At 43.9% G+C, this 26,778-nt stretch overlaps 2 protein-coding genes across 5 annotated transcripts in view; one reads left to right on the top strand and one right to left on the bottom strand.

The window, feature by feature from the left end:
• Nucleotides 1–13,523: 13,523 nt before the first annotated feature.
• Nucleotides 13,524–23,690, top strand: LOC100538367 (histamine H2 receptor-like). 4 transcript variants are annotated; one of them, XM_010710586.4, is made up of 6 exons: nucleotides 13,600–14,358; nucleotides 15,125–15,313; nucleotides 16,494–16,596; nucleotides 16,700–16,985; nucleotides 19,180–19,356; nucleotides 19,966–23,690. In XM_010710586.4, the coding sequence occupies exons 3-6, from the start codon at nucleotides 16,572–16,574 to the stop codon at nucleotides 20,642–20,644; spliced, it is 1,167 nt and encodes a 388-aa protein (XP_010708888.1). In that variant the 5' UTR covers nucleotides 13,600–14,358; nucleotides 15,125–15,313; nucleotides 16,494–16,571; the 3' UTR covers nucleotides 20,645–23,690. The 4 variants fall into 4 exon arrangements, with proteins under 4 accessions (XP_085079849.1, XP_010708888.1, XP_010708889.1 ...); XM_085223723.1 differs by lacking the exons at nucleotides 15,125–15,313; nucleotides 16,494–16,596 and adding an exon at nucleotides 13,524–13,593 and having other exon boundaries at nucleotides 14,163–14,358; XM_010710587.4 differs by lacking the exon at nucleotides 16,494–16,596.
• The window catches only part of EIF2AK3 (eukaryotic translation initiation factor 2 alpha kinase 3), a 40,898-nt gene continuing 35,591 nt past the window's right edge, over nucleotides 21,472–26,778 (bottom strand). The window contains exons 14-17 of the mRNA XM_085223722.1: nucleotides 26,395–26,562; nucleotides 25,763–25,864; nucleotides 23,783–23,845; nucleotides 21,472–22,713 (exon numbers count right to left, since the gene is read on the bottom strand). Coding sequence (XP_085079848.1) covers nucleotides 22,537–22,713; nucleotides 23,783–23,845; nucleotides 25,763–25,864; nucleotides 26,395–26,562 — 510 coding nt within the window. The 3' untranslated portion in view covers nucleotides 21,472–22,536. The remainder of the gene's footprint in view (nucleotides 22,714–23,782; nucleotides 23,846–25,762; nucleotides 25,865–26,394; nucleotides 26,563–26,778) is intronic.

A 26,778-nucleotide genomic window follows, 5' to 3' on the forward strand; every position in this document is an offset into this window, starting at 1 on the left:
GATGAATTATGTATGTAAGGTAATGGGCATCCATGATGGAAACAAATGTCCAAATTGGATGATGCACATATCAGAGTACTAATGAAGATGTTCAGTCAAGCAAACTGATGATGGACTTGGTAATGGGGTCCTTAACTGTGTGCTTATCTGCAATGAATAGTAGATCAGCAGGGGCACCTTAGAAAGTCTTCAGCTTCATATTGGCTCCACTAATGCGTGGCACTTTCAGTCTGTGGGTTATTCCTTCTCTTCTGGCAGCTGGGGAACTAAGGCAGATCAAATCACTCCTCAGGTGAAAAATACAGAGCCACTGCTCTGGCCACAGAGCATTCTACTATTTGTCTTCCCAGAGTCACATTTGTTTTCTTTCCTATGTTAGTTTTTCCATCCCAAGAGACCTTGCTTTCTATGGAGGAGCCTTGCACTAGCAACGAAGTCCAAAGGAAAGACAAAACGAAACCAACCAACCAAAACCAACAACAACAACAAACCAAAACAGTAGAGGGAAATAAGTGAGAGATGAGTCAGACTGTGGCTGGTGGAGACCAGGAGGTATTTTCCAGGAGCCTGTCACCCCAGTACTGCTGTGGTTGATACTATTGATACTAGGAATATTCCTCCAAAGCATTTGGTGCTGGCCTGTGTCTGAAACCAGGGAACTCTCCCAGATGGAGGCTGGCTTGATCCTGTTCTCTGGTGGGAAATACAGAACCAAGAGAGGGCTGATTCTGTTCAAGTCCAAGCGATGACCTCCATAGAGCCATCAGAAACATGTTCCTTCTTAGGGCATTCAGTTGATCCCATCACAGAACGCACAACACAGTGAATGTAGTTTGGAGTTTTCTCCCCAGTGCATGCATCACTTCAGGGAAAATAAATTCTCAGTAGGGCTGAAGGGTGTTCTGTGAGTGCCTTGGTGCCATCTCCTGGGTGGAAGGGGAAATTCTCTCTTTAGGGATGAATGTGTGTCCAGACACCCACTTGGTGCTGGCTGTGCAGGCTGTCTCCTGGTAATGGGGTGTGTGAGTGTGGCATTGGAGTATCAAACTGTGCCCCATCCACTTTGTTGCTCAATACTTTTCTTCCTTAAGGTGCACAGTGAGGATGTCTGCTCTGGGAAAAGCGTGTTCCATTCACTGTCATCACCACAGAGTAGCATTTCCCTCTTTTAATTTTGTCTTTTGTGTTTCCAAGCATGGAAGAACAAACTGAATTCTGAACTTACTCCACGCATCCTTTATGGGAGAACTCATTCAAAGTGATTGGGCATTAGTGCAGTAATGACTATAAGAAGTAAACTGAACACTGCAGAGCTACAACAGTATAATGTGTCATTTGTAAAAGAAAAGAGCCAGGTCCCTCCTCAGCTCAGCCACCAACCCTGCAGAAATTATAAGCAAAGCTAAAGAGCCCAACTTAGGAAACGATGTATTTCAGCAAAACTATTTTCATTTATTAGGGGATGTCAATCAGAGCTTTGGGAGTAGTATATCTTTAATGTAACTTTGCCAACGACAGGGTTCAGAAGAGACAGAGAGAAAGGACAAGAAGAGAGTAAAGTTTGTTACAAAGCAGCGGACGGCTTGGTAGATGGAAATAAAGCCACTCCTCCCAATTTTCATCATATGGCCTTTGGAAGACACAAGCACTGCCCTGCTCCCAGGGAAAAATGGTGCCATCCAGCCATGCTTTCCTCCTCAGGAGTCAGTTTTATATCAAACCAAGCCTATAAGCATCATTTCCTTCCTTTTATTTTTTAACAGTGTCTAATTGAAACACACTATCATATTTGCTGTGTCAGTTTTAATTCTTCCACATCCAGCTGGAAACAGACAGATGTTATGTGCTACTCAGTGGTAGAATAGGATGCCAAAACAATAGGAAAAAGAAATAGATTTTATTTCTCTACAGGCTATTCCAGCAGATGAGACAAGGCTCCTGGCCAAGTTGCTAATAATAAGCCAATTAATTTAGTATGTTTGCAGAGCAAATGGTCACATCAGAAAGTTTCTGATCTAATCAACACTGGAGAGTCTCCCAGCCTGGCTGTGCTAAATGTTAGCACTGTCAATCTCAGTTTGCAGTATGAGATTGCTCTGCATTTACCCAAGGAATGTGCAAGGATGTCTGGGTCCAGGGAGTGGTGGTGAATGGGGTTAAATCCAGCTGGTGGTGTTCCTCAGGGGTCAGTATTGGGGCCAGTCTTGTTTAATGTCTTTAGAAATTGTTTGGATGAGGGGATTGAGTGCACCCTCAGCAACTTTGCAGATGACACCAAACTGGGAGAAAGTGTTGATCTGCCTGAGGGGAGGTCCTACCAAGGGATCTGGACAGGCTGGGTCAAGGGGCTGAGGCCAACTGTGTGAAGTTCAACAAGAGCAAGTGCTGGGTCCTACAGACATAAAAATAAAAATAACAGTTGGTGAACTAAAGGAAAAACTGATGAACAGCAGCTGATGGGCCTGGGGAATATGATGATGTGGTATGTGGGGATGGGGCAGAGGTCCTGTGCAAAGAAACTTGGGCATCTTACAAAAATCAAGACCATGAGGTTGGCAGGAGGACCTCAGCAGGGAAGGTCCTTGTGCTGTCCATGGAGCAGAGAGCACACTGCCAGCCAATGGCCGTGGCATTTCAAGGACATTAAGATGTGCAGGAAGGTGACTGAGAGCTCTGTAGGGTGGGATGTGTGCCTGAGCCAGATGCTGGCGATGAAACTCTTGGTTCTATCTATATTTGTGCCTGCTCAGTGCTGCCTTGAAACCCAGCCAGCAAGCATGTGAGAAATGGTAGGCATTTAGCACTTCTGTTTCTTGCATCAGTTTTCTGGTTGTTTAATAGGAAGCAAGTGGTTTGTATTCCAAATGGAGCTGTGCAGCCAGTGTGAGAAATACCAGCTATTAGCTCTGGTGCTTTGGCTTTAAATACAGTTCTTCCTCAAGCCAGCCACGGGCACGATGCTGTGTTTGCAGGAAAAAATGTCAGTGTGCCATTTCTGCTACAGTTTAGAGTAGTTTGGGAGTGGGCTTTGAACTGGAATCAGGTCATCTTCTTTCACTGACACACTTTTAGCTTTCTAGGTAGAGGTCAGGAAAGCAGAAGGACTTAAGAAAAGACAATATTTGATCTTTTGGAAAATTATTATCATAGAATCATAGAATCATAAAATAGCCTAGGTTGAAAACGACCACAATGATCATCCAGTTTCAACCCCCTGCTATGTGCAGGGTCACCAACCACCAGACCAGGCTGCCCAGAGCCACATCCAGCCTAGCCTTGAATGCCTGCAGGGATGGGGCATCCACAACGTCCTTAGGCAACCTGTTGCAGTGCATCACCACTCTCTGTGTGAAAAACTTCCTCCTAATGTGAAAAACTTCCTCCTAAAATTATGATATTATTCCATTTGTTTTTGACCTAATCTAACCTCTCATCTATTTCAGAGCAGAGTCAGCTGTCGCTACAGTCACTGTATTTCCAGCAATGCCAGAACAAGGTGACATCCATCTCCATTTTTAAATGGCTTTGTGGCCAGAAAAGAATTGGGTTTGTGGTTTTTTTTTTTTTTTTTTTGTGAACAAATATAGCTTTGAAGGAATCCCTCTTTCCCCCAGTTTCATCCCCAGAAAGGAGAGGAAAAGTGCCTGAATGTGAGCTCCAGCTTCCTGGGGAGAGGCAGAAACCAGAGGCTGGAGATGACAGTCACCCACTAAGCCACTTCAGTGCTGCAGAATAGACACCATCCTACATTTCAGAGATGGCTCTTCTGGGACAAGCAGTGCCTGAGTCACCGCCTCATAAAGCTGCTCCAGATTCACGTTTTCCATAATTACTTCACATCGTATAATAGAGGTTTTACTATTCAAATACTGTTGTGTTTTCTTTTTTTTTAATTCCCTTGGAGATGGGAGGGACCCATTCCTTTCTTCCTTTCTCAACAAAGATTTTCTTCAAAAACCTCAACGCTATGAATAATTAATAGCCAGATTAGAGGTTGATAGTGTGAAAAGACTTTTTTTTGTGTGTGTTACCATATTGAAACAAATCTTGGAGAAAAGGGAATCCTGAGGGCACATCTATGCTGCTACATCAAAGGGCCAGGCACTCAGCTGAATCACCAAAGCAGCACCTTAACTCCCCAAGACAAGCTGCTACAGAGGGCTAGCCCTGATTAGTGTGGATGAAAGCTAGTTTAGGATGCTCAGCTTTACGGCTAGGGTTTGGTCTTGATCATTTTCTGTCTAACATGAGTGTGTATTCATGTGTATGGATGAACATTTCTACGTGTGTGTGCTTCAACCCAATGATAGGCACAATACTGTATTTGTAGGAAAAATAGTATCCAGATGTCAAGCATTGCTAGAGATCTCACTGGGTGGGAAGAGGGGTGCTTTTGCTTATTTCAGGAATCCCAGGAGCATCTGAGCATCTTCAGAACAAGCAAGAACACTTTGTTTAAGTTTAAACCCTTCATGAATTCCAATTGAGAGCCATGGCTCAGCAGTGGAAATCTGTGCATCCCTGTGGTGTGGGGAGTAAGGGTCTCCAGGGAGTTGTCTAACTAAGGAATAGGATCCCAGTTCCTCTTTGGGGATGGTCTAAGCCCAGCTGTAATTCATATTGATGGTATCACCTTGGTTTGGGACTGACGCACAAAATAAAAACTCAAGTCAGAGCACTAAGGTTAAAACAGGCTGTTTTTCACACATCAAAGTTGGAAATGAAAAAATACAGATTGGCTTCAGTTCTGGATTTTTTATCCCACCTTTATCAGGGATGGTGATGAGGACAAACCACAGGAGGACAGTGAGAGTGGCTGTGTTTCCAACAACCCACAAATTATTACACCTGGATAACTGTGGCTTCTTTACACCTCCACTCAAAGTAAATCAGTGCATTTGGTAGTCTACACCTCTGGAAGCTCGTAGGCTCTCCTGGGTATCTCAGGAGCATTTTCTGGGTTAAAATGTTCTACTCATATGGCTTCTGGCATTAGCAATCTTCCTGCAAATGACTGTATGAAGATTCAGAAATGTTTCCCTTTCCCTGTTATCAAGCACAAAAGGCTGGGGTCCATTCCTGCTAACAGAAATGCTGTCTGCAACCTGCTATCCAGTTGGTATGGGATTTTTGTGCATTAAGGAGACTGAAGCTTTTTTTTTTTAACATCAGTCTCATCAACTATCTCTTCTGGATAACAAGTATTTAAATATCTTCTCCGTACCATCTGTTTAACCAGAGAGGTGGTGGATGCTCCATCCCTGGAGACACTCAAGGTGAGGCTGAACGGGGCTCTGAGCACCTGATGGAGCTGTAGGTATCCCTGCTCACTGCAGGGGGGTTGGACCAGATGGCTTTTAGGGTCCCTTCCAACTCAAACCATTCTACGAAGGTCTCTTCTAACTGAAGCCATTCTAAGATACGATACTGCCCAGAAGAGCCTTTATAAAACATGTTCTTAGCACATCTTTCTGTTTTGAATCACTTCAGATACTTTCTAGTTTTCCAGACCAATCTTTTAAAAATATCTGTTATCATTCAAATGGTTGGATGGAAGGATGCTGGTGCAGGTCAATTATTCAACACCCTCTTGCTTTAACAGCTGAGCTGTAGAATTGCATAGATTGGCCTTACAAATCCACAGAGGCACAGTGCCCACAAATGAAGTGCTGTCTGCTTTTAAAATGACAAACTTGCTATCGGAGGAACCTGGGGAATACGATCAATACATAAATCAACACCCTGGGGAAAAGAAATGGAATTGCAGGGTTTCTGCTCTGAAAGAACCAATTTTGTGAGTCATGCAGTTCACAAGTGAATGTTAGAGGAGTTCTTGGGCTTTAACTTTTTGCAGTGCAGAAGTTGCCAAACTCAACTGATTGCTCTGCCTATGAAAAAAGAAATAATTTCATATGCAAGGTTCCCCTCCTAATGCGTGTTTAATTAAAAACTTAATTGACTTGAGCTAAGTATTTTTGGACCCTGGTAAAGTAAATGAACATCTAAAACTCCCTTGAGGCCATTATAACAAGCACTACCCAGAAAAAAAGGCTTTACCATGACACAGAGCAAAACCAAGAGGTATGAAACAGCCAAGATGGTGGTGGGTGGATCTGAAGTGGGCAGTGGGGACCCCACACTAGGACAGGGTTTTGTTCTGTTGCTGGAAACTGTTCTGGTTTCTGCTCTCCAAGAGATTTTCTTGTCTGTATTTCTATTATGTATAATACATATATTTAATGGAGGAGAATTTTGCAAGTAGTCATCTCACTGGAAAAGAGCTTGAACTGTTCTAATTAGTGCAGCCTTTGAGGACATCTTGTGATCTCACTGAAAAGGGAACAGCAGACAGTACTCTCCATTAATGGTCCGTGTAACAGGAGCTTTAAGAAAGAAAAGGGAAAAAAACCCACAAGATCAACGATTAGAAATGCCATCTTGATATCTCTGGGCTGAAATAATCTGGTAAAATTACCAGGTAGGCTAACACCTGAAGATCCTTTGAGAGGACCCAATTCCCAGGATGCAGCTTTGGGAATTGCAGCTTTCTGTATCTGTGGGTTTGGTTTCCAGCTGAGTCTCAGCCAACCATCTCTGCTGGGGTGGCACGCAAGCCTTAGAGACCACCTAGCAAAGAGCAGAACACAGGGACATCCACAGAGACTCAGCCCCAGAGCCACATGCAGCTATTTCTATATTCAACCGTTACTTATCAAAATTAATTAAAACTGATTGAGCAAATCTGCTAATATTAAGAGTCTGGTTACAAATTCTTTGAATCCAACCTGCATTCACCCGGTATCAATTATATTTATCTAGCAGAAGTTAACAGCAGAATTTAGGCCTAAAATCCAAGCAGCCAAAGCACAGATTGGGCTGAGAACTTTGGGTAAGCACCTAGACTGATGCTGCTGGGAATTCATAAATAGTCCAGGTCTGTGGTTAATACCTTTAACGACCATAAGCAGCGTGTTTAGGATGCAGAGATGGGAGCAGCTGACACTTGGTTAACAGTCTAACACGAAAGATATCTACAGGAAGAATCATAGAACCACTGAGGTTGAAAAGATCACTAAAGATCACCAAGTCCAACCCCAACCCATCCCACCATTCCCACTAACCCATGTCCCTCAGTGCCACATCTCCATGGTTCTTGAACACCTCCCAGGACTCCACCACTTCCCTGGGCACCCTGTGCCAATCCATCACCAATCTTTCTGAGAACAGATCCTTCCTAACATTGAACCAGAAGCAATCAGGCTTATGGTGCTGCCTCACAGGACTGCTCAGGTTCCTCTTCATCTGAGCTGTGCTGTAGAAAGGCAAATTTCACAGGATCAGGAAGAAACAAGGCAAGAAGCAGCTTGTCTAATGGGATACCTAGGGAACTCAGTTTTTAATGAGGAAAGCCCTAGGGACTGGTATTTTAGTATGGCTATACAGATTATCTATACAGATAATCACTGGATAAAATACAGAACGTTTGCAAAAGGCTCAGAGCTGGACTCTCTTCACTTCCAGAAGCTGCTCTGGTCATGATGGAGAACTGTCTTTCCAAAGACGCCTCTGTCTGCATGATGAGAGCCATTCTCAGAGCTGGATGCCTTCTTTTTCAGCCTGAGAATTATGCATTTATGAGAATTTCAGCTTTTGCTCTCTGTGTTTTATCTGGTGAGAAGCTTTCTGCTGTGTGCAGAAAATGGGATTTGAGAGCAGTGCCACCACAGGTCTGACAGACTCTAAATCATACAGACTTCATTCCAGCACTCCGCTCTCCCACGGATGGGAGTAAAATTCAAGGAAGAAAGCAGAGGAGGAAGAATATTGCTCCATTTATTATAGAAACAGTAGCTTTGTAATGGTGAAGCCTGACTTCCTCTGAAAGCAGTCTTTTGATTGGAAAGCAGAATGTAGCCACCCTCTGTTATTATGTACAGAGACTTTTTTTTTAGTACATGCACACATACATTTATACATAGATATATAGTACATCTTCCCCTTCTTAGTGTTAGTCCTTCTTAGATGTGTGGCAGAATTCTTGTGTGACAGAAGCTCAAACAGCAAAAGCACATAGGATGGAAGTGGGAGCAAAGTGCATATTCTCTCACTGAGATGAGAAAGGCGTTCAGCAGAATTAAATGTTTCCAAATTTCATTAAGATCAGGTTGCCAGAGCCAGAGCTGGAGCCAGTCATGAAAAACAGTATAAGTAAAAAGAAGGTAATTTCATGTTTTCCTATTCCAGGTCAGGCAGTGGAAAGCAAGAAGATCACTACTGTGAAAGTAGGTCTTCTGGGATCCTTAGGACTCAGCCTGACCAGCAATACATTTCTGGGCTTTGTTCATGAGCTCTTGACTAGATAAAGCGATTCATGTTTTTCATTCATTTCTCCACTTGCTTTACGTTTGCTCCTGGAAAGGATAAGATTTTGATATGACGGATTTTTGTTCTGTTCCTAAAAAGACGTGTATTCCATCACACAGTAGTTCATCTTAGTGAACTACTAGGTGCCCAATCCATTTTAAGCCTCTTTCATGGTTAACAGATTGATTTTCCCTCTCTGCTGCTCCTTCTGAGCCCAGCAGCCATGCGTGGGGCACAGCTGGGCAGCACAGCAGGGGTGCCAGCATGCACACCCTTAGTATCTGACCAGCACGAGTTATGGTGCTGGCTGGCTCCCTCAGCAGCTCCATCTCTTGCATTCCTGTGCTGACCTTGCATTTACATCCCTGCCCTTCTCCTGTCATCCAGATTTTATGACCTAGTAAGATTCACACATTGAATAATAAAACAAACCCTTGGAGTCTAATGCCTGATTTCCGCCACGTGTTCCTTCCATCTCCCCAGAGCTTGCTTACTTCTGAAGCAAAGCACCACAGCCAGAGTTTGATTTCCCATCCAAGTGAAGCAGCGTGTTTCTCATTCTGCTAGTTTAAATTCATCCTCATTTCACCTGACACTTTTGTGAGCATTCAGATCAGGTGTGTATTCTCAGCAACATCTGTGGGCAATTATCCCACACAGATCCTGCATTGCTCCATTCAGTTTTCCACCCGTGGAGCTGCAAGACGTGGCATGGCATTAGTTAAGCTAAAGACAAGTGATGCTGATTTTGAGATCCTCAAACATATCCTAAAGTGTGGAATGCCACCAGACAACTTCTAGTTCTTCATCTATGAATCACATCGGTAAAAAGACCCTGGTCTATCCTGAATTTGGGAATGCCTTGGAAAAAAATATGATCAATTTGCTGTTGCTTCATTCTTCGCTATAGCGTAGTCTCTGTTACATTTGTGCTTGATGTCTAACCCGTTTGATGTGGGTGGGCAGCGATAAGATTTGAAAGGAGATAATTACAGCCAAAAATAAACCACAATTACATTTATTGATTGTTAAAAATATAATTCAGCTGTTTGCAAAGGAGAATGTGATATGTCATCGTAGCATGGGAAGGTCTGAGATTTAATGTTCCGGCCCCCAAAAATCATCCTGTTCAATTATTTTGCTTTCTGCAATGTTCCTGTCTATCTGAGTGCTTCTTAGCTCATGATTTCCTACCCTGAATCCTCCCTGAAGGTGAGGCACCTCCACTTGGTCATCACCAAGAGATGAAGTCTTTGTTAAGGAGCTCCAACCACACCAGAATCATAATGTGTGTGAATGGGGCTGGGTGCTGGGCTCTGCTGATCAGAATTAAGCAGCAAGAGGATGCATTTTCAATTAAGACTGTAGAACAGGAACAGTGATGTTCTTTGGAGCAGACTGGTGGCACAAGAGCTGTCAGCAAATTTGTGCCATTCAGGAAAAATTGTGCTTTGGAAATACTCTGCCCACCTTGCTATGGTAGGATGCACTTCTTCGAAGTCTTTTAGGGCTTTCCGAGGTACCTATGATTTTTGGGGTATAGCTTGCCTTTAGGAGACCACTGGATCTGTTGGCTCTGTCTTCAGTTCAGCCCAATGTGGCTTCCCGGGCTAGAGCTGCATGGCCCGATGAAGGCAGGAAAGTCTCAGAGAAGAGCTCAGCTTGTGTCTGTGATACAAGAGAAGCTTGTGGTCCTTTCCAACATGCTTCCCATGTCCAAGCAAGAAGTTCAATCTATGGCAGCAGAGGCTTGGTAGGAGCAGGTCTGGGTTTGGTCTCTGGGATGTGCAATGGTGTATGGAAGAAAACAAAACAAGGGAATGGTTGCATTCATGTCACTGTTGCTCCGAGGTGTTGCCAATACGGATGTCTCCTTTTCCACTTGGACAATGCTCTGTTTGTTCAAGTTTAATGGGTTGCAGAAACCATAACACCTTGCTACGGGAGTTGCCATTGAAGGCATTGGTTTGTCTTTCAGTGGTTTCCCTTCTGCAATATCTGTAGCACAGTGCCAGGTGTCCACTGGAAACCTTCCTCCCATCTCCTCCCAATTACTCAGCCTCATCCTTGTCAGCCTGCCATCAAGCCAAGCAGCCTTGTGAGGCATTAATGTGTTTCGTGGTTGTAGTTAGCTTGCCAGCATCAGTGACATTTGGAAAGACAGTGATGAGTCATACAAGAGAAATGGTTACTGCCTTCTGCTTTTTTATGTATGTATATAATTAGATCTTTGCAGCACAAGAGAAAGCAGCCCTTGTCCAGCTTGTCAGGACAATAATAGAAAGGGAAAAGAAAATCTTCTTTGGCAACTTACTTCAGCCTGAGAAGTGGTTTTCATGATAAGTGTCAGACATGATATTTTTTTTTTCCCTCAGAGATTTATGATACAATTTCATTGCTGTTGCCAGAAATACAGTAGAGTCATGAAACACAACTGTTGGAAGTAAGTAAAAATTCTGCAGCTATTTAAATAGGCACCGGACTGTGGCACTCTGTGGGATAAATTGCCTTTTTCCTCTAGTGGTTTTGTGCTCTCCTCCCACTCAGAACACCACGTATCACTCTGGCACTGCTGCTCTTTCCTTCCGAGGTAAGCATTTGCAACACCCCTCCCTCACATTAGACACTAAACATTATCACACAGAACCCAGACCTTGATGCTGATTCATTGAGCAGTTTTTGGCAAGTAATGGAAGCTGACAGAAACGTCCACCCATTTCTGATGACACAGCTTGAGAGTTGTGGTACCTCTTGGGCTTGAATTTCTCGAAGGGCTTTGAGAGCCCAAATTGCCCACTGAGTTACACAATGCTGCTGCAAACCCAGCCTTGGTATCCCAGTCTGGGCACTTATGGGGAATGTTAGCCTTACTCACTGAGTCTTGGTTTATGGCTCATTAACACATAGGGGAAATACCGAGGCTCCTTCTGGACAATAAGCTTTTGTTTGCAAAACAGGGTGATCCATAGGAGAAAGTGCAGTGGTGTAAGCAGGGAAAGCAGGGTTCCCATGTTACAAACCTGACCATCTGATAATCAGGACGTGCCCTTTCACAGGCAGAAACATTTTGCTGAGAAGTACTACCAAATTTCTGTTGGATTATCAGTCAGTGTGCAAGGATTGTGATCTGACAGCATTAGAACTTTTTCCAGGGGATAAATTGCCCAAGGTCCCCTCAAGGTGTCAGATGAAGATTCAGATGGTGCTGCTTGCTGCCATAGAGAGAAATGACAGTCCCACAGTCTGTGTTCCAGAGATTCCCATAAAATCACCCTTGTCTTTTTCCTGCTCTCTGTTGTGGGTGCCCCGTCCTGCTCTTTGTTTGCATTCCCAACACCAGTGAAGACTGGAGTGGATCAGCACTGGAATGGAAGGTTTTTATTCTGTTTTCAGGTTTGGTCTTGGAAGTTTTGAAGGACATGTCCTTTCTCCTCTCCAAGTGGAATCCATTCGGTGAGCCCAAATTTGAAGAGAGTGTATAAACAGGAGGGGGAACGGCTGTTTATGAGGGTGGATAGAGATAGGACAAGGAGGAATGATTTTAAACTGAGACAGGGGAGGTTTAGGTCAGATATTAGGAGGAAGTTTTTCAACCAGAGGGTGGTGAAGCACTGTAACAGGTTGCCCAAGGAGGCTGTGGATGCCCCATCCCTGGAGGCATTCAAGGCCAGGCTGGATGTGGCTCTGGGCAGCCTGGTCTGCTGGTTGGCGACCCTGCACATAGCAGGGGGTTGGAACTGGATGATCATTGTGGTCCTTTTCAACCCAGGCCATTCTATGATTCTATGAAAATTGCCCATAGGATGAAAAATGTTGGGCACTTCATAAAAGCACCCCAGTACTTACAAACGCTTGCTGCTATTTTCTTTTACTCCATCTGTAATCCCACAACTGTATAAATCTTCTCTTTGCCTTCAAATAATGATTGCTGTGATAATAAATGCCTGATGAACTCTGTTCTAGGCTCCAGCAATTCCCATCGATTTCACAGGGTATATTTTGGGAGGATCCTGATTTTTCAGCAGAACAATATAGGGCTACATGTCATTCCATGCTCTTTACTTCAACTATGTAAATTAGACAACTGGGACTGGCAAAATGAGGAGCATGTATCCCCTCCACAGCCTTTGGAGAAGGGAGCAGAGCAGCAATGCAGAGCAGCTGAGCTGCTGAGATGACGGCAGAGCTTCACACCTGGCTGAATCAAGATTGACAGGAAGGCAAATGCTCACTTCTTCCTTCTACTCTCCATGCAGTTGCCCTGCATAAACAACGCTGAACAAGGGGCCTTCACACGAGGCTCCTCCTGAAAAGAAAAAGAGAAAATAAAACACATCTGACATTACTCAGGGCCTATTTATCCAGTCCCATGTAGATAGAATCTATAATCATAGAATCACAGAATCATGGACTGGCCTAGGTTGGAAGGAACATCAAGCATCATGAAGCTCCAACCCCCTGCCACATGCAGGGCCACCAACCTCCACATTTAATACCAGACCAGGCTGCCCAGGGCCCCATCCAACCTGGCCTTGAACACCTCCAGGAATGGGGCATCCACAGCCTTTCTGGGCAGCTGTTCCAGCACCTCACCACTCTCTGTGTAAAAAACTTCCCCCTGACATCCAACCTAAATCTCCCCTCCCTCAACTTAAAACCATTTCCCCTTGTCCTGCAGTTATCAATCCTTTCAAAGAGTCGGCTCCCCTCCTATTTATAGGCTCCCATTAGGTACTGAAAGGCCGCAATGAGGTCACCCCACAGTCTTCTTTCCTCCAGGCTGAACAAACCTCCCTCAGCCTGACTTCATCTGTCTTCTGCAGCCCTCTGATCATCTTTGTGGCCCTCTTCTGGACCCTCTCCAACAGCTCCCTAAAGAGGAGGTAGGTAGGTAGATAGATGGATGGATGGATGGATAGTTGTGATATCAATTTTTTTTCCCTTTCTTTTTCCTGTTTAATTTCACTGCTGGAGTTGAAAAGCACCACTTAAAGTAGATTGTATTACTTTCAAAAGGTGATCTGCTATTTCTGAAGAAACAAACCCGACGTAAAACACTCCAGACTCGCTCATCCAAAAAACAAAAAAACCAAAAAACAACAACAAAAAAACCCCACTCGTTTTGCAGACGAGGGACCCGAAGGGAGGTGGCTCCGGGAGGCGGGGCGGGGCGGGGCGGCAGCACCGCGGTCTCCCGGGGGATTGGGGCCGGGGTACCGCCTGCTGCCGGTAAGTGCAGCCCGGCTGGGGGCACCGGGAGACGCCCGGCACTGAGCCGGGAGTGCTGGCTGTGCCTCCCCGAGCTCTCTTTGCAGGGGGTTTTCTACGCGGGTTGGGGCTTTGCGTGCTCGGGGGTGGGGGTTTTGTACCCCCAGGGATGCGCAGTTCGCCCGTGGGGATTCCGCACCCCTCAGGATATGGGGTTTTGAATCCCGGGTGATGGCGTTTTGAACTCCCGCGTCACGGGGTTTTGCATCCCGGGGGGTGCGGGTTTGCATCTCGGATGCTGGTAGCCGCAGGGTTGGGGATCTGCAGCCCCCACGGTTGGGGTTTTGCACCCCCACCACATGGGGTTTTGCATCCTGGGGGCTGCGGGTTTGCATCTTGGGTGCTGGTTGTCCCGGGGCAGCAGTTGCCCCAGCAGTTGCGGTTTTGCAGCCCTCGGGTTGTGAGCTTGCATCCTGCAGATTGAGGTTCACACCTTGGCTTTTGAGGTTTTGCAACCCCGACACCTGTGGGCCCTCTGGCCCTCACACTGCAGGTTTAACTTTGCCCTGAGTTTTACTGCTTCCTGCCAGCTCCTTGGAGAAGAGCAGCAGACTCACTTCTTCAGGGTTTGATGCACGGCGGTGGAGCAGACGATGCTCACATGCAGCCCAACTCCAAGCAGTGAGTGGGAATGGACTGAGTGGGGTCCTGCATGCTGCACCCCACTGCTGCTCTATGATGCTGCTGTGATGCTTCACCTGGCTGTGGCCATGGTCAGGTCTGAAGGTAAGGATCGTGCTTGCTGCTGGTGTGTTTCCAGACCTGGTCTAGAATTATTCTGCTCTGATTTGGAGGTGGGAAGAAATCATGTTTTGTACTAAAAATGCTACTCTGCAGATGGAAAAGGCAGAGAGAGAAGTGCTGGGGAGTGCTTGCTGGTGCAGCCTCCTTTTAGGCATGCTTTACATGCCTGAAGAGCTTTGTGGGTCCCTTCCAACTCAGGATATTCTATGGTTCACTGCTTTGCAGGTGGGAGCACAGTGGGGAGGCATAGCTGTGTGTTGTCCTGTGCTTTTACTTCGTTAGCAGGGTCTGGCAGCAAAGTACATCCCTTGAAGGATGGCCCATCCTGTTTTGTCCCAGAAGTTTTAAGATTACTGCTTTTCTGTGTTAACAAGGCTCCAGGTGACTCAGGAGAAGCATTCCTTAGCAAGCAAGCAAGAAGTTGCTGGCTTATCTGTAGAACACAGTGTGCAGACGTACTTCCAGAGACTCGATGTGGGGATGCTTGAAATGCAGCCAGGAGCAGCAGGACCCTGTTGCTTGCACCCTGACCCAGACCTGAAGTTTCAAGCATCCACCAACCCTTCTTTTTGCTGAGTATTTCTTGCTGGAGAAATGCATAGATGGCCAGATGAGGAGCGCCTGATTTCCAGCTGCTCAGTGTGCCTTTGTGTCATAACCAAACAACAATACGAGTGTTTCTTTGATGCTTTGTGAGCGTGCACACGTTTGTCACCTCTGCTTGAGCACTGTTGTGTCCTTCTCCTAGACGTATCCTGCATTATAAGCAGCTTGCTGTTAGATTCTCACTAGGAAAGACCTTCTAAGCCAGCCTGTACCAGTAACTAAGGTGGTACTCGAGCATCATAGAGAGACTGCAAAGACACTCTGAGAGCTGAGTTCTCCTTGAAGTTTTAGAGCAGCGTGTGCTCACGGATCATCACCAGAGCAGCTGTGTGTAAGTAATGATCTGCTTTGTTTGCACAGATGCTTACACATATCAAAGAATCACGTGGGCACGTGTGATGGGCAGATGTGACTGCTAAGCTCGTGTTTCAGTGTCGCATCTAAAAACCTCAGGCAGCAAACACTGAGCTCCCATCTATAATTATTCAGGTGCAGAGGAAAAACAGGAGAAAAACTTGAAATTGAGTGAAATCTGAGTTTTCTATGTCTTGGGAGCCCATCTTAATGCTGTGAGGCCTGACCCGAAAAATTGCAGAAAAGCTTTTATGAGGCTCAGTGATGGAGCATTAAATGGAAGGAGAAATTTAGCTATGAAGTGGCGGACTTCAGTGATGATGCAAGGGGAGGAACCTGATTGCTTCCTACCTTTGTGTGTGCAGCAGTGGGCTCAGAGCTGAGCACTGCTGTTCAGGAAGGAGATCTTTAGATCATGAAAAGGTCATCTTAGTGCTAAGTGCCAATCAAAAGCAGCAAACAGCATTAGGAATTGCAGCAAGAAGGAATCAGAGACAGAACAGGGAACATCATTATGTCATTATATAAATCCACAGTGCTTTTACTTCTTGGAAATTGTTTGCAGGTTTGGTTTATCACAGTGTTAGAGGAGCTGCAGGGGTGTCCAGGAGCCTGAAATTGCTTCTGTATGAGGAATAAGCAAGTTGTTGAGGGCTCTTCGTGCTGACCAAGTGGTTATGAGGATGCTGGGGAGTGTGACAGACATTAAAGGGCCCATCACTGGTATGGGAACATTTATCCTGACCCACTGAGGAGCTGGGAGCATCCCTGCTGTCCCTCAGAAGGGAACACAAGTCTGCTGCACCCAAGACCCTAAATTACTTGCTTGCCATAAGGTCCCTATGGGATTACTGGCAGCTCTGGTTGCAATTCAGAGCATGGGATGGAGCTGCCCACTGTCCTCCACCTGCAGGAGAAAAATCATACATTCAGAGCCTAAAAAACAAACAGGACCATCCAGGCTATATATAAACTATGGATTATAAAAGCACCCAGCCTAGGTTAGCAGTCTGTGGATAGCATGAGTTGATCTCAAGAATGTATTTTGTGGCTATGGCTTGCTGCTATGTGGGACTTAGCAGAGCTGCTTTAATTTGGCTTACAGTTGCTTGCTTGAGCTCCCTCCGTTCTCAGCACTCTTCACTTGTCCTTCACAGGAGAGCTTTTAATTGCCAGGGAGAACTTCAGCCAGCGTGGCACATTGTATCAGACACTTCTGAGCTGATGACCATGGGATGGTGATGGCAGAGGCACAACAGGGTGTGTGGATTTTTTCTTGAAGCCAACAGAACATAAATGTTTTCCGTACTTCCTTTCACCATGCATTGAAGTGTTAATATTTTCCCCTTTTTCTCTCTTGCAGCTCTTAACGGTGGGAAGATGCTGATGGACAAAAATGAGTCGTGGCCCTCTAATTTCTCTTCTACATCATCCTTTGTGGAAGGAGCTGGCAAATGGGCAAGGATTGGCCTCCAGGAGGTGGCCATCGGGCTCGTACTCACCCTCATTGACTTGGTCACACTCCTGGGAAATACAGTAGTCTTTATTTGCCCAGTGGTGGAAAAGAGGCTACGGACTGTCACCTACATGTTTATCATGTCTTTGGCCATGGCAGACTTCCTTGTCGCTTGCCTCGTCATGCCATTCAGGTAAGAAGTGCTCTCCCAAGATCTGAATACTGGGTCAGTGATTACAGATGTTTTTGTGCCTCAGTTTCCCGACCCAAACCTGTTGGTGAGGTTTCCTTTGTCATGATTGGAGTTTTCTCTTGCTAGGTATGGAGGGGCTGAATGGAGCCAGTCTGAATGTTGCTGAATGTTTTGGCAGCATTTGGAGGATGGGAGGTGGGGACAGCCCCTGGTGTGTCATCATTAATTGCAATGACTGCGTGGGTGCTGCTAATGTTTCAAAGGTAGAGCAAATCACGGAGGGTATTTTCCCCTCATCTCTCCCAGTCTATTGAAATCAGCAGAGTGAAATTACGTGCAGTTGGTTTTATACTGCTTTAACCTTCTCTTTTATCTTCTGGTAGTGGGAGGGAGAAGTAAAAATAATCCTTACATCTTTACTTGTGTAAGAGAACTAATGATTTCAGATTAATGGACTTGATAGGCTATTGCAATGGTGTTATTCTTCATATTCATGGCAGAACACTGAATTTTTATTGTTCCTTCTGGCTCAGCCAATGCAACAGTGGGGTTTGTTGGGAAGATTGGTGACCTTTCAAGACAGATCATTTGCTTACATCAACAGACAAGAAACACTGCAGCGTTCAGCAGGAAATCAAATGTGATTCACTGCGTCTGGGGAATTGTTTTACATATATTACCATTGCAAATTGGTAACTGTCACTGTTATCAAAACAAAGGCCATCTCCTCCTCACTCTGTACAAAAGTAAGGATTTTGCTTTAGTAGAAGTAGGGTAATTTATGTTCACCCTATATTTAATGTAGGAAGTGGTAGAGTCCCATCCCTGGAAGTATTAAAGATGTGTGGATGTGGCTTGAGGGACCTGATTTGGTGCTGGGACTTGATAATCTCAAAGATCTTTTCCAACCTGGAAGATCCTATGGTTCTATGAAACCAAAGCAGCTTGCTTGTGGGCTCTGCTGTCTCATGCTGCCAAGTGGCCATAAGTCTGCGTACGGCAGGTGGCTGCGCTGCATTCAGTGCTCTTGGAGCTGTATAAAGCAGCTGAAGTCTGTTACCCCAGGGACTTGGTTACAGCTCAGCTGTAGGATGGCTTAACCTGCTCGTACCCCATTGAAGTCACTGGGAATGAGGCAGAGACCTCACCAGGAGATTCATTTTGCTGATGGTTCTCAGCTGCACATCCACGTAGCTCTTCCAAATTGCAGTTTGCTCCTCAGCGGGCATGGCAGCACATGTCAAAGGGAAGGAAAAGAGCTGGAGCCCTTCAACAGCACTGTACTCTGCTAATGCACTCAGAGCAGTTATCGTGCTTTAAAACAACCTTTCCCAGTAGTTTTAATGAACTGCTGCTAATTAAATGCAGAGCAGGCGTTGATTCCTAGCTCCTGACATCATGTTGGCTGTTTCTGCCAACCTAAAAGCCCACCTAAGGGCACTGCAGTGCTGTTGCTCTGCTTCCACTGTACTTGACCGTAAAGCTGTGAAGTTAGAGGATAATTAAAGCTCTGCAGGAACAGATTGTTACTCAGCTCTCCACATCAAATCCACACAATGGTTGTTTCAGCAGCGCTCCAGGAGCTACAGAGAGGGGAAGCAAACTGCATCTAGCTGAATGCTATAGGAACAGGCATCAGCTTTCCTACAGCTGCCATATGTTCCTTCCATCGCTGCTCACTTCTTATAGGCCCCTCTGACTTTGCTGGGAATAATTTTGGCATAAGGCCTGCTTTTTGCTGGTGTGTTTCCTTGGTTGAGGCGTTTCTGAGCTATTTAAGGTACAAACTGCATAGGCTTCCTACTAACCTCTATTCTTTTAACCCGAGAGTTGAAAAGTGGGCACCTTCCACACCTTAGGAACTGAGGAGGATTGATAAAGGTCAGGGCTTCAAAGGGCACTGGAAAAAGCTGTGATAAACAAAGCTGTGCAGATGTAAACGCGAGGGACTCTGGGAACAGAGCACTTCTTACAACACAAGCAGGAAGGATGGGTTTGATCTTCTTCAGCCTCGTACTACGCACGGGTTAATGGCTTGGATTGCACTTGGAGGGCTAATCTCTGGTGTCCAACTGATCTTAGCTTTGCTGTGCTCCTCTTGAGCACCTCCATGTGAAAAATATTATTTCAGTGCAATCCTGATATATGTTAAATCAGCCTTTCTAGCTTTGGTTTCTACCCATTTCTCTTGCAGCATCATTTACGAGGTGACGGGGATGTGGTTGTTTGGGAAGCTGTTCTGCAAGGTCTGGATTTCCTTTGATGTCATGTTCTGCACCGCTTCCATTGTCACTCTGTGCTTTATCAGCTTGGACAGATACTGCTCTGTGGTGACCCCATCTCACTATTCCAGAAGGATGTCCCGTGGCAGGTGAGTGCAGTTGCTCCTCATTCCAGCTCCCTCCAAATTTTCACTTGGCCACAGCCCGTAACAAGTACGGACCAAATAAGCTGTTGGCATTTTCTGCCCCAAATCAGAACTATGTGACAAAAGAAACTTTGCTCCATTTAAAGTTTTGTAGAATGTTCCTCCTGTCAAGGTTTCATGTGAAGCACTGAAGTGAGGACTGCAGGGTGGAAAAGGTTGACTGAGGGTAATGGCTGGATGCTAATACTGAAACCAATCAGAGAAATCTACCTGCTCTAACTTTAAATATTAATAATAAATCCTTTGTCAAACCTTTCTTCCTGATTTTTTTTTTTTTAATTTTATTTTTATTTTTCCACCTGGCTCAGAGCACCTCTTACACTGACCCCAATTCTGCAAGCCACAGATCCTAGTACTCAATTATCAGAGTTGTTCATGTATGGACTTATTGTACTCCAGCTTTTTCTATGCTCGGTGGCTTCTCAAAGCCCTCTGGGACTACTGAACAGTGATATCCCACAAAGGTTACCATGGGGATTGAATTGTACTGGATGTTCTCAACTCAAAGTAACTCAGACCCTCTGTCCCCTCCCCGTCTCTTTCCTTTGGCAGATGCGTTGTGATGACCTGCACAGTCTGGGTATATTCCTCCCTTATCTCCTTTCTTCCCGTCATGAAGGGCTGGAATGAGATCCCCGGGGTGGATTTCGATGCAGGCAGAGAATGCATCTTCGTCACCAACTGGATTTTTGCCATCGTAGCATCTGCTCTTGCGTTTTTCGTCCCCTTCATGGTCATGTGCAGTATGTACTTCTTCATCTATCGAGCTTCCCGGCTCAAGGCCACTCGTATCATGTCTCAGACCCTGGAGATCCACTACCACCCTAACAGCAAGCGGCAGAACCACCTGCAGCTGGAGAACAAGGCCACACGGACCATCAGCATCATCATTTCTGTCTTTGTGCTGTGTTGGCTGCCGTACTTTGTCCTGAACGTGTGGCTTGCTGCCAGGGGCAGCAACTCCGCAAGCACAGTCCTGGTTGAAACCTTCAAGATCATCACTTGGCTAGGGTACTGCAATTCCACTATCAACCCCGTGCTCTACGCTTTCCTCAACAGGGACTTCCAGCGGGCCCTGAGGAAGCTGCTCATCTGCAGGCACAGGTCTCAGGTGGACACTGGAGAAGACATGGTTTCCATAGCCACCTTCACCAAAACTGCTCCAGACTTGGACTACAGCATTACAGTGCCAGTGCCCAGTGATGCTCAGAAGGGCAAGCCCAAGCAATAGGGTCCGGAACCAGTTGCTGGAGGAGGTGGTACAGAACATGCAAGAGCGTGTCCTAATGGGAAAATAAATGTCTTGAAAATAGGGGAAGAAGGGACTGGAATGTGACAGCTGGGGGCATATGGTTAAAATGCAATTATACCGCAGTTCTATGAACAAGAACCACGTTGTTACAGCAAATGGAGCAAATTCCCTCCTGGGTAATTATTTTTTAAAATGAGTGCTTCCTAAGACAAATTCAATCTTCATGCTGGAGAAATATTTCAGTATGATAACATCAACTTGACTTACTCTGTATACATTGTGGTCACTTCCTACAGCTTAAGTTGGAACAATCTTTCTGATCCAGCAACTATAGCTCTTATCTTGCACTTCACATTATAAATTTAACCAGTTTTAGCAGTGCACCTGTGTCATTCTGTGAACGGGAGATGAGGGGAAGGATGTGGCCAAAGAGCAAAGCTGGTGTTCAATGAAGGCAGCACGGGGCTCAGCTGCAGGCTCTCTGCAGTCTGAGCTGCAGGTTACAGGGACCCAACACCAGCAAAGTTACTTGCCTGTAATGCACTGTGATGTCTGTGCAGCTATGCCACGAGCTGAGCTATGCAGTACTGATGGACCCCACGCCTGTAAAAATGTTGAAGTACCTCATGCCTTGCTTCCTGCTTTGTCTGTATCTCCTTTCCTTGCAGCACTGGGCAAGTACAGGTCAGGAAAGTAAACCAGTTACAGATACAGACTAGCTGCCAGACTAGATGCCAGTTCTAGCTGCATGAGGCTGCCACCTGCAGCACACAGATGCAGGTTTTGAACAGAAGCGACTACTACTGTTTTAAATAAAAAAAAGTTTATTAAATCATTTAGACTTTAAATAAGTCACAATAATTAATGCACTCAGCAATTATAGCGAGTGCATTCTGTACACCACCAACCCAAATGGATTGATTCTGTATTTTATAAATAAAAACATATTTACAATGAGAAATAAAAGCACGGCATTAGGCAGTTAAATTAGCAGATTACACAAATGCCTACCAGTTGATTTTTCTTTTTGAAGTACAAATCTACAAGATTACATACGACACGTATGACTTCATTAGGTTTAAATTGTCAGAATCACAACATTTTTGTACATAATTTTTATTATGGCTCTTCCAACCATTGCCTATAAGCCCTCTTTTAATGGCAAAAAGCTTCTTTCCCTTCCCTACAGGTTTATCTGTATAAAATGCATTCCCTAAGATCTACTACAGTGTAGAAATATGAAAAAATTTCCTTTAAAGATTGGCTATGAAGAGTGACAGTATGTACAGCTGTGGTAATTTTTTTGCTTTAAAAATAGTGCAGATTCCCAGTTTACCTACCAGAGACAAAAAATGGAGTCATCAATTTGTGGTTTTTCTTCTGTTTTTCTTTTCCAAAATCATCTTCATTTCACCGAAGAGCAAGTGATTCAGATATACACTCACTAGGCTTAGAGACTGTAATTTGCTCTATAAAAATACAGTATTTTAATTCTATTTACACGTTACAGATCTCTCACTTACCCAGCAAGCAGACATATACAAGCTTCAGGAAAAAAAAAAAAAAAGTATTAAAAAAAATCTTCCAGAAATCCCAAGCCCCCAAAAAGAGATAATGGAGCACACCATTGGTAAGCACAGTAGCTGAACCCACCTGCCAAGGAGAGTTAAGATAAAAAAAATGGAATGTGGAAAGCGTGGCTTTTGTTGGCTGTCAAAGTAAACAAAAATCCGTCCAACATCTTAAACATTAGCTATGGCAAAAGAAAGTTTAAGTAAACATTCCCAAGATAGACATTCTGCATCACAGGATCCTTCTGATGAACAATCCCTTGAAAACCTGCTGAGTGGAAGAAGTGATCCTGAGGATAATTATTTGCTTGGTTGTCTTGAATGCTTATTTCCTGATAAACTCATTGTCCGTGACCTCTGCCTAAGCACTGGTTTGGCTGGGAGTTCCAGGTCCTCAAATACAGGATTTTCTATGATTGCAGCCGCCTCTGGTCTTTCAGTGGGACTTGGAGAGAGCATGTCCTTCACCATGATGTACTGAAAGAAAACATGAGACGTGCTACACAAACCAATTCATAAATTCATTCTTATTATTTAATGCTCTGACTTCGTGTCAGTATAAACAATTGCCTCCTTAGTAATTTGGGAATTACTACTTTGGCACACAAGTCAGGAGTGATTTAAATGTTGGAAAATACATCACTGTAATTTATTCCTGAAATTGTTTTTACTATCAAGGACAACAATCAATTTGGCAAACCAAAACTGGCCCAAGATTCAATGGAGTTATAAAACATTTATAAGATTTGAAATCATAAGAATTTTAAAATATAGTAAGTGTAATTCATGAGTAATTTTTAGCTTCACATTTAACCACCATGTAGTAATTTCTGATGGTGATGGCTTTCCTGTAAGTATGAGAATAGTCTGAAGGTTTATCTCAGTTACTTAACAGAACATCTTTATTAGTGAAAAACAACGTCCTGTTCCAACTGAGCACAGCACATCCCATTGGCCCTGTCACCTGGCAGCTGTGAAACCAGAAAGGAAGCTCTCATTTAGCTACTGGTCTGAATCTACCATGAAAACCCAAAAGGGTCTCAGCTTTTTACAGGAGGGCTTTTGTACATCACCTCCTCCTTATCTGAATGTGTATAGCTCTAAGGCTGACTAATTCAGTATATGGTTTTCTACTTGAGAGATGCAATTCTTGGAGCTAGATCCCATGCAGCCACAATCCTACACCATGCTACCACATTGTCTCCACTTCTACCTGTCTACAACTCTGCATGTTCTCTTTGTGACTATGGATTTGCTGCAAGAACTCATGGCAAGATGTATGCAACATAAATGACATCAAGTGGCAAAGGGAAGCTGAGTTAACACTGTATAGTTACTGGAGATAAACCCTGTGACAGGAATATCAATGTCCACAATATTATAACTTTGAGATACAGTAATGTATATCATGGACAGAGAAATGTGTCTTAATAGCAAACTTGGTGTGTTTGTTACTTTGTTAGTTTTTGTTTGTTTTCTTTTTTACTTGCAAAGCAATTGGAAAGCAAAGAAAAATGCTACAGTTATTAGCAGGAGATACACTTACCTCTTGTGCATATTTCTGAGTGAATAATGTTGGAAAGTTCAGATTTCTAACATCGCTCAGGGTCTGCAGAAACGTTAAGAAAAAGATGAAAAAGTGTTTTCCAAAACACCACTTAACCCTATTATTCTTATTTTTCAACCTATGCAAACAAATCAGCCTAATGAAGAAAAGCTTTAAGTTCTGTTTTAGAGGTTAAGATCACAACATACTTTAATGATTAAGTTGCTTTTTTTCCCTAGGCACGCAGCTCAGTCTGTCACTGTTCCCTCTATAAAGAGCAATTGGCTCCACCTAGTGACAGCTTTTTCCCCCCACACAAAACTACAGTACTGCAAAACTTTGAGCACAAAGTGCATGAATTCTGAAGTTAAAACGAATGCAACATTACTCCACTGAAAGTACAAACTAACCAGTTAATAGCGATGGGCAACAGTCAAACCCCAGTTCATGAGAACTGAAGTTTATTACAGTAAACTGCATCAAACAGTGCTTTTCTCTACCAAGTCAGGCTGCATTTAGTGATCCGTTTTCAAACATCTAATTTGGAAATGAAGGGTACTGTCACAGAGTAACTGCCAACAGCCTGTGACAGTGGCAGGTCTCATATTCCCCTTATGGGTATTCTTCAGTCCTTGGTCTCAGACTCCTAGAATTTACTGGGCTCATAGATCAGACAGAGCATTCTTTGCTTCAGCACACAGCAGTAAAGACTGGCCAATGAAAACATCAGTGTAACAAGCTGGAAGCAAGTATTACAGAAGCTAAGCTCCAGAATAGACAATAAGTGGCTGGAAGTTCTTTTTGATTTTATCAAAAAGAGTTAAAAAAAAAATCAGGGAAAGTTAGGGCAACCTTCTTACCCTCTTTCTAAGAATCAAAATTCCAGAGGTATTGAGTTAGATAGAATTTAGGATTCACTCTGATTATCTGCTTTGCCTCTGTACTCAGAATAGAAACAGGAAGGGCAAAGCTTGTAATCAGTCCTGCAGGAGATCTAAAAACCAAGGAGAGTTATTAGGTATAGGTATGTTATTAGGTAAGTGTCAGTAAAACTAATTTCATTTAGGGAATCTCAAATTGGTTTTAGTGCAAGCAGTTCAGATTAAGCACTGTAATTCCTCCTCTAGACTGTGCCCTTATTCATTAAAAAAAAAACAAAAACACACAACAGAAAATAGAAAATGTTAAGGCAGATGAAGCAAGACCAGAATAACCAAAGTATCTGGCCAGCCTGCACTCACAGCATGATTTTAACTTCTCTGCTAAGCAATCCAGCTTCACATGAGCATTTCAAAGCACTAAACATACTGATTTGATGAACACAGGTTATGATAACTCTCATTCCTGTGTAGGTCATTGGTCATCATGTATAAGAGAAAAACCTTTCTGGCTGTAGCTCTTGCTCTTCTCTACGAACTTTTTCCTGATTTCATGCATTTAACGATAAGGAAGGTACATCAAAACTTCATTGGATTCAATGAAAGTCACCTATTACAGGGAACATGGTGCTTTACACTGAGCGGGACTTACTGCTAAGATATTATTATTAGAAAATTAACAACAATTTTTCACTTTTTTCATTAAAGAAATGCACTGGAAATGCAAAAAGAAGAAATAGTGAAAATGGAGCATGGCTCCAATTCCTGAATGAAGAACGAGTTGGTAGGCTTGTAGTTGCAACACTTATTTTTTGCTTAAGATCTTGGATATCTCAGTTCAGTATTTCCTCTTACTTGGCACCACAAAAGAGAAGCTTTGTAAAGAAACTGCAGCCTCAATTCAACTGCACACATAAGGAAGGCCGCAATTCATTTCCAGTGATTCAGGGAATCTGGACAAGGCTGATAAAGATTCCATATTCCTAATTCCAACACTTTTTTAAAGCTGAGAAGAACCTCTTGCAAGTGTCTTATGAAGCAAACAATTCTTTTGAAGAAGTGATCAAACAGAGGCTAACCCTCGGTGCTGCACCATACCTACCTTGACTCTCTCCATCTGTGTGCTGAAAGGGTAAAGCAGCTCGAAGAGAATCAGTCCCAAAGAAAATATATCCACTTTGTGAGAATAGGTGTTCCCACAGATCTGAAAATTCAGAATTCAGGTTAGGTCAGCCAGTCTAGTCACTGGAATTACATACAGTGTAATCAAACAACTTCCCACGTGGAAGTGATTAGCTCTGTGCAGAGCAGAAAAGCACAGAACAGGTGCTAACTGTAACACCCTTCTGACACATCAAACTTCAGCAAGTTGTTATGAGTAAACAGGCTGCTATCATCAGCTCCCCTTTGCAGACCTAACCACGTTTCAACTTAAACCTCCTGTACAATACCACGTTCTTTATTGACTTGAATATTACACAGCCTGATACATTAAGAGCAAGATAAATCAATGCACCAAAAGTACAGGTCACCAGCCCTTTTTTGTGTTTGTTTTTGCTATTTTATGTTTAAAATATTTATTTTGGAATTCAGTTTAGCTCAAAACTCTACTTTGATGAGAAAGAATGTAAACTTGATTGTAACAGTTTACTAGAAAGACTATTTGATCCTTGAACTCCCAGGAATTCAAGTGTCTTCAAGGTGGTGCTGGAAATAGTTTTAGAGAACACAAACCTGTTCTGGGCTCATGTAGAGTTTGGTCCCTACTTGTCCTGTGTGTCTGGCATAAGCTGGCATTGGGGTAAGTACCAGTTCCTCCTCCTCATCTTGGTCCATAGCAGTTACCAGTCCAAAATCCCCAACCTTTACTACATCATCCATTGTGAAAAATATATTGGAAGGCTGAGAAAACAAACAGGTGGAAAGAAAAAAACATGTTATAAACAAGTCTGTGTTTTGGCAGATACAATACATTGTGGGGAATGGCATAGGTAAGTTATCTTAACTCTCCAAACATATGGCACACTCACATCATGTGTTACACATCCAACTGAAGTTTTCTCATTGTTTTTTAATTCCAATCTCTAAGTATTACACTCATTCACAGTATTATTAACC

The sequence above is a fragment of the Meleagris gallopavo genome, chromosome 4 (assembly GCF_905368555.1).
Source record: "Meleagris gallopavo chromosome 4, MGAL_WU_HG_1.1, whole genome shotgun sequence".
NCBI classification, from domain to species: Eukaryota; Metazoa; Chordata; class Aves; order Galliformes; family Phasianidae; genus Meleagris; species Meleagris gallopavo.